This window comes from Zonotrichia albicollis, chromosome 3 (assembly GCF_047830755.1).
Source record: "Zonotrichia albicollis isolate bZonAlb1 chromosome 3, bZonAlb1.hap1, whole genome shotgun sequence".
In the NCBI taxonomy this organism is placed as follows: Eukaryota; Metazoa; Chordata; class Aves; order Passeriformes; family Passerellidae; genus Zonotrichia; species Zonotrichia albicollis.
This window is the reverse complement of record NC_133821.1, coordinates 54,075,438-54,091,923: the sequence shown is the minus strand read 5'-3', so window position 1 is coordinate 54,091,923 and position 16,486 is coordinate 54,075,438. Positions and strand designations below refer to the sequence as shown.

Here is a 16,486-nt window from a genome sequence, read left to right as displayed (position 1 = left end):
TAAACCCACACCAAATGTCTTACTATGCACATGATGTTTTTTCATCTTACAGAAGAAGAACAGGCTGGAATCAGATATAAAATCTCTGTACCTGAGGTACGACAGACTACACAGCTCAAAAAGGAAGCCACCCATCAGTTAAGCTCACTGTTAATCTGAATAAACTCTTACTATTAAATAACTGCATTTTTGTGTCCTGTATTTGGTTTAGCTGAGATGGAGTTCACTTTGCCCACAGCAGCCCCACAGCACTGTGCTTTGCACTGGTGGCTGGAAAGGCACTGGTAACAACCAGTGTGGGCTGGCACAGCATCAGCACCCTCTCTCCAACATTCTGCCCTCCCACACCAGCAGTAGGCTGGGGTTCGGCAAAATCCTGGGAAAGGACATACCCAGGACATCTGACTCCCACTGACCAAAGGGATATTCCATACTACACGATTTTTGGGATGTCTGCTGATATAAAAGCTAACAGAAGGAAGAGGAAGCAAAGCCATTCATTATTTACAGTGTTTGCCTTCCAGAGTAACCACTACATGTGCTGAAGCCCTGCTTCCTGGGAAGTGTCTCGACATCACCTGATGATGATGAGTAGAGGATAAAACCTTTGTTTGCATGCATGCAACATTTTGCTTTTGCTTCAGTAAACTGCCTTATCTCAACCCATGGATTGTTTTCCATCTTGTATTTTCTCCCCAGGCCACCTGAGAAGAGAGAGTGATAGAGTGGCTTGGTGAGCACCTGGTGTGCAGCCAAGGTCAACACACCAGAGCCCCAAGAACAGAACTCCAGCTATGGAAATGAGAGCAGAAGCATCTCACCACTGGTGACAACAAAGTCAACCAACAGGAAAAAAAAAAGAAAGATGTTTCATTCATTGCATCTTTTAAAAACGAACAGAAAGGAAAAAATTTTACAATTTTCATTCCTGTTATAAACTCATTTTGAATAATGAATGCCTGTTTTTTCTCAAGTGATTGTGCTATTTATGGTGCTAGTAAGAGAAAATTCCTCCTGAACCCATACTATTTAACTCATTTTTAAATAACTTCCCAGTGAGGTAAGTGCAACCCAAATATTACAGCAGCAATGAAAATAATTTGAATATTCTTTCATAAGCAAACTCAAAACTAAGAAAACTCAAATCAGTTTCTCATACTGCTTAAGATCTTTTATTCCTCAATCTCAGAAACACAGGTATAAGATATTATTAAAACAAGCTAAACTTAATGCAAGAAACTATTTCTCATAACCTAATTTAAACTTTTAAACACATGTCAAAAGAGAAGAATACCTCCTCTATAAAATGTTCTGCTGACTTAAAAAAAACCTGTATAAATTAGCACACATAAGCAGCAATTTCTCATGAATGTTAATACAACCAAACTAAATCCAATAAACATGATGGGAGATAAAAAATTGCAAGCAACATGGTTTTTGCTTTTCTGGAAGAAAAGTACATTAGGATAAACAGGAATTTTATTTTCTCTTGGTGACATGGCAGCAGTACCACTTTCAAAGTCCCATCACCAATGTCCAGTACAGTTTCAATACTTCAATTGCTTTTTTAAATAAAGATGAGGTTATTTCCAAAATACTGCCAAGAGTAGCTACTTTTCCATTTAAAGGATACATCTACTGTTCATTTAACTGTGAGTGTCCCAAAATTATTCATGCTGCATCCTCCTCCCCCCTGCCTCAAGTCCACTGTCTGAGTCCAGCACTCTGAGGAGTTTATTGCAATTATAAGTTTGTGGAAGCAAGAAGCATCTCTAATATTTACTTGAATGGTGCCTAGTACACACTTTCAGGCTGTAAGAAATATGTTTGAATTACTGCATTACCAAACTGGGGAAAGAATTCCACCAGCTAACAAGAAATACAGTGTAAGCTGATGATAGGAATTAACAGCTGATGGACACACATGCTTTCTGCAGGTGGGTCTTCACCATAAGAGAACATTAAGTGCAAGACATTCAAATAACTAAACTCCTCTGAGGAAATACACCGATAGTAGAACTCCAACATCTCTTCTCAGAAAGTTTTAAAGCATCTAAATCCAGATAATTAGCTAGCACAATGATGAAGAAAACAACTGACAGCCAATTCAGCAGAACATACAGGAAGATATAAGACTCATATCTAAATTGGAATTTAAATACCTCTTTATTGGTCCTGGAAGATCTAAGCTGAGTGGAATTCGATAAGAGGATGCTAAGGTGTCATCCACAGCCTTGCTTATTTCCTGCAGCTCCCTCAAAGAAATGCAGCCAAGTAAAGCAGCCAGTTCACAGTCCTGTGACTGAATAAGCCTATCTTGTTCTTCAATTTCTCTTCTCAGCTGTTGATCTTTTCCTTCTAATATGGCCAGTCTTGTTCTGAGATCTTCAATTTCTTTCTGCATAGAACAGAAACCAAAGTTTACTATGAATCTTATAAAAGAAACCCATTCACCCCTAAGAAAAAACAGTACAAGTGTCAGAAGTAGCATGAATTAAATATGTCCAATTCAGCAAACATTAAATGAGACATCTTCTTGCTGACACACAAAAACTCTTATTTCAGTTGTACTCAGAAACTCTAGTGCTTCCAGCAGTCTGAAACTCACCACCTCCAGCTCAGTACCACACTTCAAGTTCCTCTTCCAACAGCTACTCTCAGTCCTCTTCCACTTTTAAAATACATAGGTATTTCACAATCACAAGCTAAAAACTTCCACCAAAAAAACAAATGTCAGATCACCCATGGCAACAGAATCCTGTTCTACAGACTGGCAGCTAAACTGATCAAACATCTATCCTGCAGAATATCCCTGCAATGGTTTATCTGATGTTTCCAATTCAATATGAAGCACAGGATGCAAGCAGAGCATCACCTACTATCTAATCAGCCCCTCTCATAATTAACATTTCATATTAACTAAAAAGCACAAAATCCTTCCCTTGACTTAAAATGCACAGAACTTCAATATCAGTTGCACTCACTTTTCTAGAAGTGCAAATTGTGTGCATTATGATATTGATGTTTCTTGCAAGAGCAAAATACAATTTTTAGAACCATAGAACTGTAGAATCAGTAATGCTGAAAAAGAGCTCCAAGATCATTGTTCCCAACTTTGACTGAACAGCACCTTGTCAACTAAAACAGAGCACTAAGTGCTATGTCAAGCCATTTCCAGGGATGGTGACTCTACCACCTCCCTGGGCAGCCTACTCCAAAGCCTGACCACCCTTCCAGTGAAGAAATTCTTCCTCAAGTCCAATCTTATTCCCCCCGGTACAGCTTGAGGCCATTTCCTCTTTTCCTGTCAATTATTACTTGGGAGAAGAGACCAACCTGGCTACAACCTCCTCTCAGGTAGAGAGTGATAAGGTCCCCACTGAGACTCCTTTTCTCCAGGCTAAACACTCCCAGCTCCCTAAGCTGCTCCTCATCAAACTTGTGCTCCAGACCCTTCACCAGCTTCATTGCTCTTTTTTGGATGTGCTCAAGCACCTCTATGTCCTTCCTGAAGCGAGGAGGCCAAAAGTTTAAAAAAAAAAAATCTTCATTAATTTGTACATCATCCTTGCACAGGTTTTTCCTTGAAAACCCAACAGATAGCTTGCATCCAAGGAAGCAGCACTTGTTGAAGGAAACTGGGTTGCTAAGTTAAAGTTGTCATCAAACTAGCTGAACATCATGCTGGAGAATATGATTTGATTCCTACACTTCTTACTGTCTCTGTGAAACTTTGCAAGCCATTTAAACTATTATGTCCACACATCGCCACAGATTGTATGTTCATAATTTTCTATACAACCTGCAAGAGATCTCTGACATGCTATCTATAGGCTCTCAACAGAAATCAAAGCTCAATTTCAAACTCTGATCACATTCAGTCCAACTAAAAATAAAAATGAAAAACAAAAAACCAAATCTTTAATAAGTGAAAAACTAGGCATTACAAAACTGACGTTAGAATCAACCATATGGCTTTTTATGGCAATTCATTTTTCCATTCTGCAGCTGAGCAAATGGCAGTAACACCCGAAATGGTGTTGCAGAGATAAAATTAAGTGGGTTTGAATCACTAAGATGCCATGTTGATTAATACTATAAAAGGAGCCCACTCACAAATTAATAAACTTCTATTCAAAAGAAGGTTTGAGTGGCACACAGTAAAAGGGTTCTGGGGTCAAATACCGAGTAATGAAGATAAAATAGTATTCTGAATATCTGAACAGACACTTCAGTTATGTATGAGGCAGGGATCTCAAAGGCATAATTCAATATTACAGACTCTTATAAAACATATGTACTATGCACAAATAACAGACTTTGGCATTTCTTTGCTTTTTAGAGTTTCACTTGATAACTTTAACATTAAAATAATGTTTTCAATGCAATTTGCATGAAGTTTAGTTCACAAATTTTGTTAACAAACATACTTTCAGGTTTGCTGCACTGTAACCAGCTTTCTCAAGTATCACTTAGAACAAGATATGGTCCTTGTACATTCAAAGGTTGAATAGCTCCAAAATTTCAACTTCTAATAGTCCTGTGCACTAGGTTTCCTCAATTACTTTCCTCCTTCTATGGTTTTAGACATAGCAAGAAGAGAATGGTGTAGTCCATGTTTCAACCCACAGGCATTTGTCAAGGACAGAAAGGTCAGCAGACCAAAAACATCAGTTTTGTTTCTTTCAGTCTCAAATTAGGCTTTTAGTGCGCACAAAGGACAATTCTGTCTCTGTTTTACTGGCTTGGGAATACTGCCAAAATCTTAATAGGCCCTGCTTAATACAGAGACCTCCATACTCTGTGAAAATGTAGTAATTGCAATCACTGCAATAAGCAACCTACATGGGAACAGAAAGCAAGATGAACAGAATCTGGTTTTATAATCACACTTTTAGTATTGAAATGTACAACATAAATAGACACTAGAAGCACACAATCTGCATTCACAGAAAGAAAGCTGCTCTGCTCAGGAATAGTTCACAGGCGTTCTTGGGAGCATGGAAATTTTAATCAGTAAACTCGAATACTCCCGTATTCTTTTCCAGAAATGCAAAGAAGCCTTTAGCATGCTCTTGGTCAGCCTCCAGGGACAGATAAAAAGGGCCTAAAGTCTCAACATGGAGCAGCAAATGATATTCATATGACTAAACATAAGCTGGAGTTCTACTTTGCAGATTTGAGTTTAAACTGGGATTTCCAACACAACAGCTAATCAGCATTGACTGTACACCTCCAGCCTCACTTATGGACTGATGGTCTCCATGCAGTAGAGACTGCAACAGAAATATTAATACATAAATTATAGATACTGCCACAGGTTTTCAAATCCCTGAATACAAATGCAGAACCAACAGAACAGAGCAGAAAAAGTAAAGTGGGGCTGAGGAAAATTTTTAAAAAATTACTTCTGATCATGCAAGATTTTGGACAGGAGCAATCCTTAGGGATTCCTGGGTGCATACAACCACCACAGATCAGCATTCCCCAGAACCTTGAATTCCCAGTAATTTTGATAAAATGCTAATAAATAGCATGCCTGTATAATGGTGTGGTTAATTTTTCCCTAGTATAACCACAGAAGAATAAAGATTCAGCTTGAGCAAGTGTAAAAATTAGCTGTTGTGGAGTCTTAAGTACAGCAGTTTTCAGTTCAATATCTTGAGGTGGCTCTTGGATGCCTAGATTGAAAAAATTTTCTACATGCTTATAATGCTGAGCTACACTATTTCTCCTCTTGTTGATGAAATGAACCCAAAAAATATAAAGGAGATGAATAGGATAAAAAAAAATACATTTCTTCACCTAAGTACAATTTTGCAATGACTACATAAGATGTTTTTCTCTATTTTTCTGCAGGTTTTTTTATATATATAAATTTATGTGCGCACACACACAGAGACTACTATAATATTGGATCCACCAAAGGAATGAAAATATCCTAAAAAAATATTTCAAGATGGGAACACATAAAAAAAGAAAAAGTAGCTCTCTAAGGTGCCACTTTACTGAGTGTGATCATCAAGGTTTAAAAGAGACATAACTAGACAGTATATTGAGATTTTTGAAGGATGGTGAAAAGAAAAAGCTAAATTTTGCTTAGAAGGCTTGCAGACTTAAAATTGGACTAATGCCATCTCGAAACATTCCATTTGCCAAACTATCACATTGTGACATCATGTGTCATTGTAATACTATTGTTAGCAAATGCTAACTGCTCCGTGATGATTCCTTCATCCTTATGAAAAGCATCAATCATCTTTCAGGAATAAAAGCTGGTAAATCATGCATTTATAGTAAATTCTAACCAGAAACGGATGAAAACTTTTTGTCTTCAAATAAAAACTTTGGAAGATCAGTGTAATATTAAAACATCAAATTATAACAAAGAGCATGCTTAAAAAGATAATGAGGAAAGTTTAAGCATGCACACAAGCCACCAAACCTTCCAGCTCTGCATTTCTGTAATGAGATTAACACAACTCCTGTGGCTGCCATCTCCAATCATCACTTAGATTATCGACTGGACTCCAGCCAAGGCTCTAATTACTACACAGAAGCAAAGTCGCTATTACAATAAATTTATTTAATTCTGTGTGACAGCTTACAAGGTTTTCCCCACTTAGCACTGGCTCCTATGCACAACTTTGCAGTCCTGTTACCTGTAGTTGCTTCTTTTCTTGAAAAAGCTGGTTTCGTTTCGTGGCTGAAACCTGCGTCCCCTCCTGGGAAGTTGATCTCAAAAATCTGAGCTCTTTTTCATGACAAAGACCATTTTCTTCACGTCTAACCCTTTGAAAAAAAACCAAAAAAAACCCAAAAACAAAAAAACAACAGCTAAAAATTAGTGGTTTTCATGAGTTTCAGTGTCTTAAGGATTAAACTGATCAGAATGCTACATATTACCTTTAGAGTCATAACACTGCACCACCAGAATGACTGCATTTCAAACAGATACAGTTAGAGAACAAGAGGGTTTTTTTCCCTTGGCATATCTTCCTTTATTATCTCAAACATTTGCACTGTTTTTACAACATGATGAAGAAAGAAAATGGAAAGCTTGTATAGCTTCAGGCTTCCCCCAGCTTTATCATATTTCAGAAATTTATCCATCACTGCCTTGAAAGAGACAAAACTAAGGCATGTAGTTTCTATCAATACAGAGAAAAATCTCTTAGACAGAAGTTTAGAAACTTGCCAAAGCCTTTTTTGCAGCTTCTGTCAGCTTTTGGAGACTACATTAGAGATCATCTGGAGTGTTTGCTCCACAATGCCAAATTTTACTTCTCTCTTGCACAGCAAGTTCTTTCAAAATCACAATCAGCGGGCTTCCTCCCAGTCATCTGTGCAACCCTCAGTCATAAATCTTTGCATGACTGGACTCCAAGGTAATCAGCACATTATGTTAAGTATCAGTTCCATAATCTGCCTCTCAAAATGCACCTGCAAACAATGCAAACCCATTTTCATTTCCATGTTCCCTCCTAAGGGCACGTGCACTTGCAAAGGGCAATTGTGTTTCTGTGTCAGTCTTTAGAGACAAGTGCATGCATCTCCACATAAAGATTACAGATACATTTCAGTATCTTCTTTAAAAAATACTGCATCTCGAATGAAGCGTTTTGAGGCATGATTTCCCACTGTAATCTTGCAAAGCAAATCCATCCATGCCACATATAAAACATGCATCATAAATCTGGCTTAAGCATGATTTATCACACAATTATGATCTCCATGCACAGGTGTTTAACAAGTGTGTAGAACAAGAGGTTTTCATCTATTCTACAGGACCATCAAAAGACACACTTGCTTTACTCCCACTCTATGGGCCGTACTGAAAAAGCAAAATAAAGCTTTAGCACTAACATAGGTATCGTTAAGCAAGATAGACATAATGACAGTGTAACTGCATTTGTGTATTAACAGCATGCACCAAAGAGAGATCACTAGTATGAGGTGCTGGGCCATCACTGTGCCTTACAGACATTACAGGTTCCTGTGGCTCCAACCAACCACACTTCCCAGCAGCTCTGAAGGCACATTCTTCAAGCTGGAGCTGCATCATTCCAAGAGATGTACATAATAAATTTCCAAGTGGCTGGTCAAAATTTAGAAAAAATTCCATTATAAACATAGTTTATTTTCAGAACCTTGGAAGTTCCATGTGTATCTGTCTACTTGGTACTGCTGAAAGACAAACAAGATCTTTCTGATCTCACCAAACCTGACTGATTGCACAACCACAACATCTGCTGTTCCTAAGCTAAACATAACCAAATCTGGCTCCTACCACATGACCCCAATATTCTGTATCAATATCAAATCCATTCACTTAAAAACTCACTTCATAATTTAATCAAGCAAAACAAAACTGAGGCATGAATTTCAGCTTCATATCTTAAATAAGCTGCCATACACACTTTTCTTGCAAAACTATGAGATTGCCTTGACTACAGTAATATTGCCATGATCTAGTCTTCTAAGGCTAGTCTGATCATCTTTTTAATTTTCCAGGCAAAAAAAAAAAAGTCTTCTTGGGTATACTGCTTTTGTTCCAATTAAAAATGAATACAAAAACTGAAGCCTACAAATTTTCCTTGAGGAAGAAGTTATGTTTGCCACTGTAGTATCTAAAAATACAGCTGGAACAGAAAGGAATTAAACCCCTGTACAGAAGACAAAGGGTACTCTTGCTATATCAATGAGTCAGGCCACAGACAAAGCAACATAAAAGGCCACAAAAATCAAGCAAGCAAATAAAAGGGTGTCACAACAACACTAGTTGAACTAAAGCTCAAAGAAAGGAATGTGCACAAGACAGAAAAGGGAAGAGGATATCTATCTGACCCTGAAGACTGGCACTGCTCAGACCTGTGCAAAGAGAAGAGTTACAGATGTAATCACGCAAAGAACAGGAACACTTTCATAAATATAACATCTATTTTATATATAAAAGCATTATATTTTATATATTATATACTTATATATTTGTATATTATATATATTTATATATATATTATATTATATATATTATATTTATATATTATATACATTTTACAGGATAAAAATAAGCAAACTGTATCTGAGGAATGCTTTAGTGACTCAATTTCCATGACAAAGAAGACAACACTACTTCTAATGTCAAAATCATTATTACAAATTAATGCATAGACCAAACATATTAATGAAATAATAGAGAATGGTGTATCCTAATCCTTAAGGAATGGTAAAACAGCCTCTTAGAGCCTCAGATGGTAGAAGGAAACAGCTCAGAAGGAATACAGCTTCTTATAAACCTCCCTTATTACTAGATGCTATAAATACAGACTAAAAATACCTTCCAATTCTCCAGTTTCAGAAAAAATCGTATTATCTGTACTGATTTTATCTAATTTTCAAGTCTGTCAAAAATTACACATGAAGGTATTGACTAGCACACTGCAGCCTTTATATTAACAAGCCGCCAGAAAACAAAAGGCTTCTCTTCTTTCATTTGTGTGATTGCATTTGAGAATAGCTTTCAATTCCTATGAAGCATTCTCTTCTAACAACAGTAACTAGGAGCACAGATTAAGATAGACCAAGAAATAGAGACTATTTTTTTCCCTAACCTATCCCTCTTCAGCCATCTGACACATCTCACTTTCCTCCCATCTTTGAAGTTATCTCTTCAAGATGAGGTTTAGAATTTATTTTTGTGACTTTGTACAGTGCTGAGCTCAATATTGCTATCTAAGAAGTGGCACACAAAAGGAAGTTCCCAAAGATCTCTTCATATCAAAAAATAATCTGGTTTTTATTTTATATTTAAATATCCTTTCATTGCCTGAAAGGGAGCATCAGAATTAACTCCACAGGGAAGCGTTGCTCAAGCTGCGTTGCTGTTGTATGCTCAAGCTGCCGTGTCAAGGATTCAATCCCATTCCCACTCAATATCAATGAGAAACATTCCATTTAATTTGCCAGTTCATCATGATCAATGTTTCTGAGGGGAGTTCTGAAAGAATTGTAGAAAGAAAAAAAAAATGGGGGGGGCAGGGTGGGATTGTCATAAACAAGCTCCATATGGACACATTAGATGGTCATTAAAACTCTTTATTATAGATATTCATAAGTGTATTCTGCATTTTGAGAAAAACAGAAGCACCATTTTACACAATAATGAATCAACAAACTTACCAATTATCAGCAGCCCAGTGCAATGTTGCCTGAACTTGGGTCATGAACCTATCCAAAAAACTGCTAACAGAGGGATGCCTTGAAGGAAGCTGAAATTTTAAAGAATTTTTCTCCTTCTCCAGTTCTTCCAGTTTCCGTCTAAATTTATCAGCTAGAAATTAAATAAAAAATAATTTTAAAAAAGTTAAACAGTGGTAAAGGATCCTGTTTTACCAGGGGGGAGGGAAATAGTCTCTCAACAAAAAGTAAAATCCACCTCTCCAATGGTTCTTCTTCCTCCTCTTTTCATAAAATCTATCTGTCTGTTCTGCCCAAGGACAAATCAACAAGACTACAATGTAAAACAGCAGATAACCAAGATGCCAAGCTACTTTTTTTCTAAGACAAGTACAAAACTGCAGGCTTCCCAACACTTTTTTAATTTCATAGGGCTTCAAAGAATTGGCTCAAAGTTATCATCCATGCTCTTCCTAGAGTAACAGATGAGAATTAAATTCTATGAAAAATGCTACTTCTCACTGCTTCAGTTTTTATTAAAACCTAGACAGCAGTTACATATTTAAGTTTCGACCTTATTAAAAATTTGTATTGTTATTAGATCAAGAACGGAAGAATCACATATGATAAAAAGTGTACTTCAGCAGAAAATGCATGTGCAATTATAGCAATTAAACAATTATCACATTCCAGGCTCTCCTGAATTATACTCAATTTATCATCCAAAAATAAAAATATTTACCTCCAAATTAAAAAAAAATAACAGTAGTCTCCAAGAGACTGCTTAGATTCTACCATAATCCTACACGTTTCTTAGAGTAACCACTTCTCTTATATAAGTTACTTGTTTTCTGTCCCTGTGCAGAAAACAAAGGAACATCATTCTAACTACTAATTCTTAATGCAGTACATGTATCTTCTATTGTGCCACTATATCGACAAAATCACATATATGACAGATAACAAGCCTGCCATCCAAGACAGAACACCTTTGATGATACATTAGTCAAATTAGAGAGTTTTGAGCTAACCCACAAATGGAAAACCTTTACAGTGCAGTACTCTGCTTGTGACCTCACTGCATACAATTTTGTGCGATTAGCAATCCTCTTAACATTTTCAATATGTTATTATCAGAATAGCATCCATCTGTGCATGCTTTTTATTGCTTATTTTCTTTCTTTATCCTCTGAAGGGATTTAACATGAGAAGTTGCTTACATTTGCTGGTTTTGAGAAATGATGCATTTTTACAATAATCTATCATTAGTATTGATCTCCATTCTGCATCTGCGCCAACAGGGTAGAATAAAGACAGAGACCTTCGTAATAAAACTAGATCTTTTCCCTGTCCCAGCACACTGCTCTCCAGGCTGAACTCACTGTTGTGTTGTCATCCACACGCAAAATGTCACAAGGCCCTTGCTGAAATGAGCACGCTACCCCTCATGTACCCATGTGCATATTATCCCTGCAAAGTAGTGGAGGTGAACCACACCTGCGATGCATTTCTCAGGGGCCACAGCTAAGCAGATTCACTATATCCCTATCACCACACTGAAACTGAAATGTGAGCTAAGATCAGAGTCCCAACCCCACATTTTGACCAGAAAAACATACCAGCACTTGCATGCTAATGTGCCACTTGGCATTTCAAACTCAGCCATGGAAAACACCACTGTTACAAACAGAATAGTGAGGGCTGAGAGGGTTGGCTACTGACCAATGACCACTGAATGCCAAACCACATGGAAACACCTCCTTTTACTCACACCATTCGCCACTGGGCTTCCTGGGAGTTGTGGCAACCCTCTATAGCCATTTAACAACGTCATCATTGTTCTTCGACATAATTATGCTGAACTGTGTTTGTGTGTCCAGTTGTTCCATCGTTCTACTCCTACCCCTCCTGGCCCTAGAAACATGCTATTTTGGGAAGGAAACAGATGAGGGATTCCACATGCCAATTCCTTCTCTCTCTCTCTCATTAAGTCTTGGCTGCATCCTGCTTCATATATTCCAATCTACACACTATTCAATTAGTTTCTACTAACAGACGTTTCTAAATAATTTGTTCCACTGGCATCTTATAAGTAATATGGCTGCTCATATCCACTTAGCTCTCTGCACTAAATTTTTTTTTACCCTTTTTCACCATCACACTTAAGGGTTATGACTTAAGAGACTCCAGCACCAATGAGCTGAACACTGCAGCAACCAGCTTTTAGAATCCTCTCCTGGAAAGCAGATCTGTGCCATTTGACCTGGGTGATATCTTTAGTGCATGGAGAGACCCAAGAGCCTCAGTGCCAGCTGCAGAGCAGGGAACCATGCAAATAAGGCTCATCTCAATCTAGCTTTTAGTGCTGCAGAAGTCTGGATCAATTACACAAGTAATGGAAATTATCAGAAGTCTAGCCAACAGGATGTGAAAGAGGGAAATAAGCAGGGTTCCTCAGACTAGCAGAGATAAAGACTGAGGTAACTTCCAGTACTACTATAAGCCAGTAAGCGGCAAAGGAAGCAGTAATAGAATGTTCTCTTAGAACTTGAGTCCTCAGTAACAAACCTGAGTTGCAGCAAATTGTGTGTGAAAAAAACACTGGATATAGTGAAGCACTAAATCTAACTGCCAGGGTTAGACAGGAAATCCCCTCCAGTGTTGGTTTTCAGGTCAGACAAACATCTCTGAGGAATACCTCTGGCAGAGTTTAAGGGCTGAGGCCAGAAAAACCAAATGCATTGCCTTGTTTGAACAAGGGACAGTGCCAGATTCTGCACCTGAAATGGTGCAGCCCTGGAAGTATGGACAGACTGGGGAATGAGAGATGCTGGAAAGCAGCACCACAGAAAGGCCCCTGGGGACCCTGGTTGATGACAAGTTGAACAAGAGCCAGCAGTGCCCTGGCAGCCGGGCAACCCTGACCTGGGGGGCATCAGGCTCAGCATCAGCAGCCAGGCAAGGGAGGGGATTGTCCTGCTCTGCTCTGCACTGGGGTGGCCTCACCTCGAGTGCTGAGGGCAGTTCTGGCTGCCACAATATGAGAAAGAAATTGAACTGTTAGGGAGTGCCCAAAGGAGGGCAGTGAAGATGGTGAAGGGCCTTGAGGGGAAGGCATTTGAGGAGCAGCTGAGGTCACTTGGTCTCTTCAGCCTGGAGAAGACTGAAGGGAGACCTCACTGCAGTTATAACTTTCTCATGAGAGGAAGAGGAGGGGCAGGTATTGATCTCTTCTCTGTGGTGAACAGGGACAGGACATGAGGGAAGGGCCTGAAGCTGCATCAGGGGAGGTTTAGGCAGAATATTAGAAAAAGTTCTTCACCCAGAGGGGGGTTGAGCATTGGAACAGGCTCACCAGGGAAGCTGCCATGGCACCAAGTCTGACAGTTCAAGAAGTGTTTGGACAATGCACTCAGGCACATCATGTGATTCTTCGGGCTGTCCTCTGCAGGGCCAGGAGTTGGACTTTGATGATTCTTATTCCAGCTTAGAATATTCTGTGTGATTCTGTGTGATCTCTTCCACTATATTTTCTAGGATTTTTCAGCCAAGAAGCAGACACAGAAGGCCTTTGCTATTGCTAAGTCATCAGACTCACAGACACAACTTTCTTTTACTTTTTACTGCATATATTTATGTTTATTTATGTCTGTGCTAATAAGTGGAAGATAATCAATCATGCTATTCTACAAATTGCTGGACATAAAAAAAGTGTTCCTTCAGCTAGCTCGATTAGGGAAGGTCATTTGATCTTGCTCCACAATTCAGCAAATAACCTCTTCCCCTTTGCCCTTGCATCCCCATAAAATCTGAAGGCCCTAAAACAGGATTTAGGTAGGATTTATAACCATAACTCACACACTGCAGCTCTAAAATATTTTTTCTTGCCTGCTAGAAAACTTCTGGAAACACATGATCTCCCCACCACTCACTCTCTTAAAAACTGTAAGGGTCCAAGATGATGGAAGTGTCTTGTATGCTCAGCACCAGAGATAGTTATGTATTTTGTAAGAACCAAAGAAGTGCCAGGATCAGGACCAAAGACCCCTCTTGCAGCCTATATCCAGAACCACACACAGTAACAGGACTTTAGAGGGGAGATTAAGAACCAGGGTGCAAAGTGCCCCCTTGCTGTCCCCGAACCTCTAAGGTTTGTCAGCTAAAAGACTTCCCTTCTATCCACCAGATGCTTCTCTCTTCTCAGGCTATCTATGCTTTTGGTCTCCAAAGTACATTATAACAGAATACACAAATTTAATCATGGATTATTTAAACACATACCCCATGTGGTAACTTGAGGAGTCTAATGTGGAGCTTGAATATGTGACTGAAACACATCTGGAGAGCAGACTAGTGTGCAAGGTGTCTATAGCCCAGTTACTAGATTGGCCTCCTGCAAAATAACTTGCAGGGAAAACACAGATCAATTAATATCCAAATATGACACATAAAGACATATACTGTTTTAAGAACTGAAGGCATTACAAGCACCTGGAATATCTATCTGCTCCTAAGGATAAAATAATTAACCATTTAACAAACATGTACATAAAATTTAACCATTTACCAAACATACACACAGTTGAAAGTAAAGACACTTGATATGTATAAAATGTAGCTGCAGATTACTCTTGGATAGTCGAACAGCTAGCCCTTACCATGTGCTGTCTGGTCATGAGTATAGACCAAACTTTCCTACCTTCCATTCAGCCCTGCATATGGAAAACAGCAAAATAAAGCCACTGCCAAGTCAAACTGCACACCTGGGCAGGGCTGACTCCAAGAAGTCATAGGGCTGGGGACACAAACCATTGAAGCAACAGGAGAAGCTGAGTTATGCCTACCCTGCTGACTGTGGATTAAAAGGAGAATATCTGCAGAGCAAAAGAGTTCAGTATTGAGGTCCCAACATCTGGACTTTGGAAGGTCCTACTTCAAACTAGGTTAAGTGCAATGCCATGGATCAAGAACAGACAATTGGACCCCTCTGGTAGCTCTACAGCACATCTTCAGACTTTGTCTTGCTTGAAAGAAAACCAACCCATTGTACTACAAGACTGCTCTACAGTGCAAAGCAAAGCATAGCAAATGGGACAATTGGGAGATTCCAGAGGCACATGCACCTAATCTGAACTAAAATTATATTTGGGCCAGGGTCCATTAAATACATCCAGCAGTCAGTGGAAAAAGCAGTTCCTGGAAAGGCCAGTAAGCAGAGGCTAAAGCTTTCCAGCCAAGGCTAACTCCCTGGGTACCACAGCCAAACATTCGTGTTCGCCTCATAAAATGGTAGAGCAAAATGCAAATGTAATTATCCCCCTTGCCCACCACTTAACTTTTTCCATTCCAGTCAAAAAGGCAACTTTGTGCAATTTCACACTCCAGCTCTGCTCCTGAGCTATCAAGACTACCTTGAGGAGCAGCAGAACAAACCGAACTCCTGACTGCTCAACACCCTTTGGAGTCAGAAGCTACTGCCACAAAATTCACCCTATAGCAGGAAGGCCAAAATCTGCAGGAGCTACAACTCCATTAATTCCTTGGTTTGTGTGTATTTCTGAGTTATTTCTCAGTCTAGTACAGATGACAAACCCTTCTAATTCCTGCTGAGATGCTCAGCTGATGGTTAGTTACCGCCAATGATGGTGCTGTTTAAAGTTAAAGACTCGTGACCAGAAGAGTAAAGGAGAGCGAGTCTCCTGCATTCCCTGACAGAGTCAAGGTACCAGAGTAACCAAAATATCCAGCAATGACCCGATGTGGCATTTGATGCCACAAGCTCCCTCTGCTGCAGCCAGCATCAGCTGCCTAACCTCAGATTCCTTCTCCTTTCCCAGCAATGAGACACCACTATACGTAAATCAGGTGGGGGAGGAAAGGGAAGAAAACCTGGTACTCAAAACAGTCCCTTCAAGAGAAGCAATGTAGAACACTGTCTACAGGATTTCTTAAGAGGTAGGACAGCTCAAGCATGCTCTCTGCCTCCCTGCAAGCTCTGCATTTTCCACCCATCAGTTCACACCAATTACAACCCAGGAAATTGCTGCCTCCTTAAAATATAAATTATTTCAGTATTTAGTGTACTGAACATCTGTGTTAAAGAAGAGTTGGGAAGTCTGAAAGCTTTAAAATATACAAGAACAGACACTTTTTAGCTGTTATTACAAAGGGAAGCATGACACATTGGCAGATATTTCCCTCCTCTAATTTATATTGAATTTAGGAGCATTCATTTAGCATTGAACAAAAAGGTACATTCTTAGACATTTTAACAGATGCTTCCTCAAAAGCACACCACCAAGATTTCCAC

At 39.0% G+C, this 16,486-nt stretch overlaps 1 protein-coding gene across 6 annotated transcripts in view; it reads right to left on the bottom strand.

Annotated features, from left to right (window-relative positions):
- Positions 1-16,486, bottom strand: part of DISC1 (DISC1 scaffold protein) — a 189,461-nt gene that overhangs the window by 125,731 nt on the left and 47,244 nt on the right. For 5 of the 6 annotated variants that reach the window (XR_012579569.1, XM_074537482.1, XM_074537479.1 and 2 more), the window contains 4 exons: positions 10,180-10,330; positions 8,848-8,871; positions 6,663-6,792; positions 2,163-2,398 (listed from right to left, as the gene is read on the bottom strand). Coding sequence is in view for 5 of the 6 variants with exons in the window: in XM_074537482.1 (XP_074393583.1) it covers positions 2,163-2,398; positions 6,663-6,792; positions 8,848-8,871; positions 10,180-10,330 (541 nt within the window). In the remaining variant the exon portion in view is untranslated. The remainder of the gene's footprint in view (positions 1-2,162; positions 2,399-6,662; positions 6,793-8,847; positions 8,872-10,179; positions 10,331-16,486) is intronic. The other variant, XM_074537478.1, reaches the window with a different exon arrangement.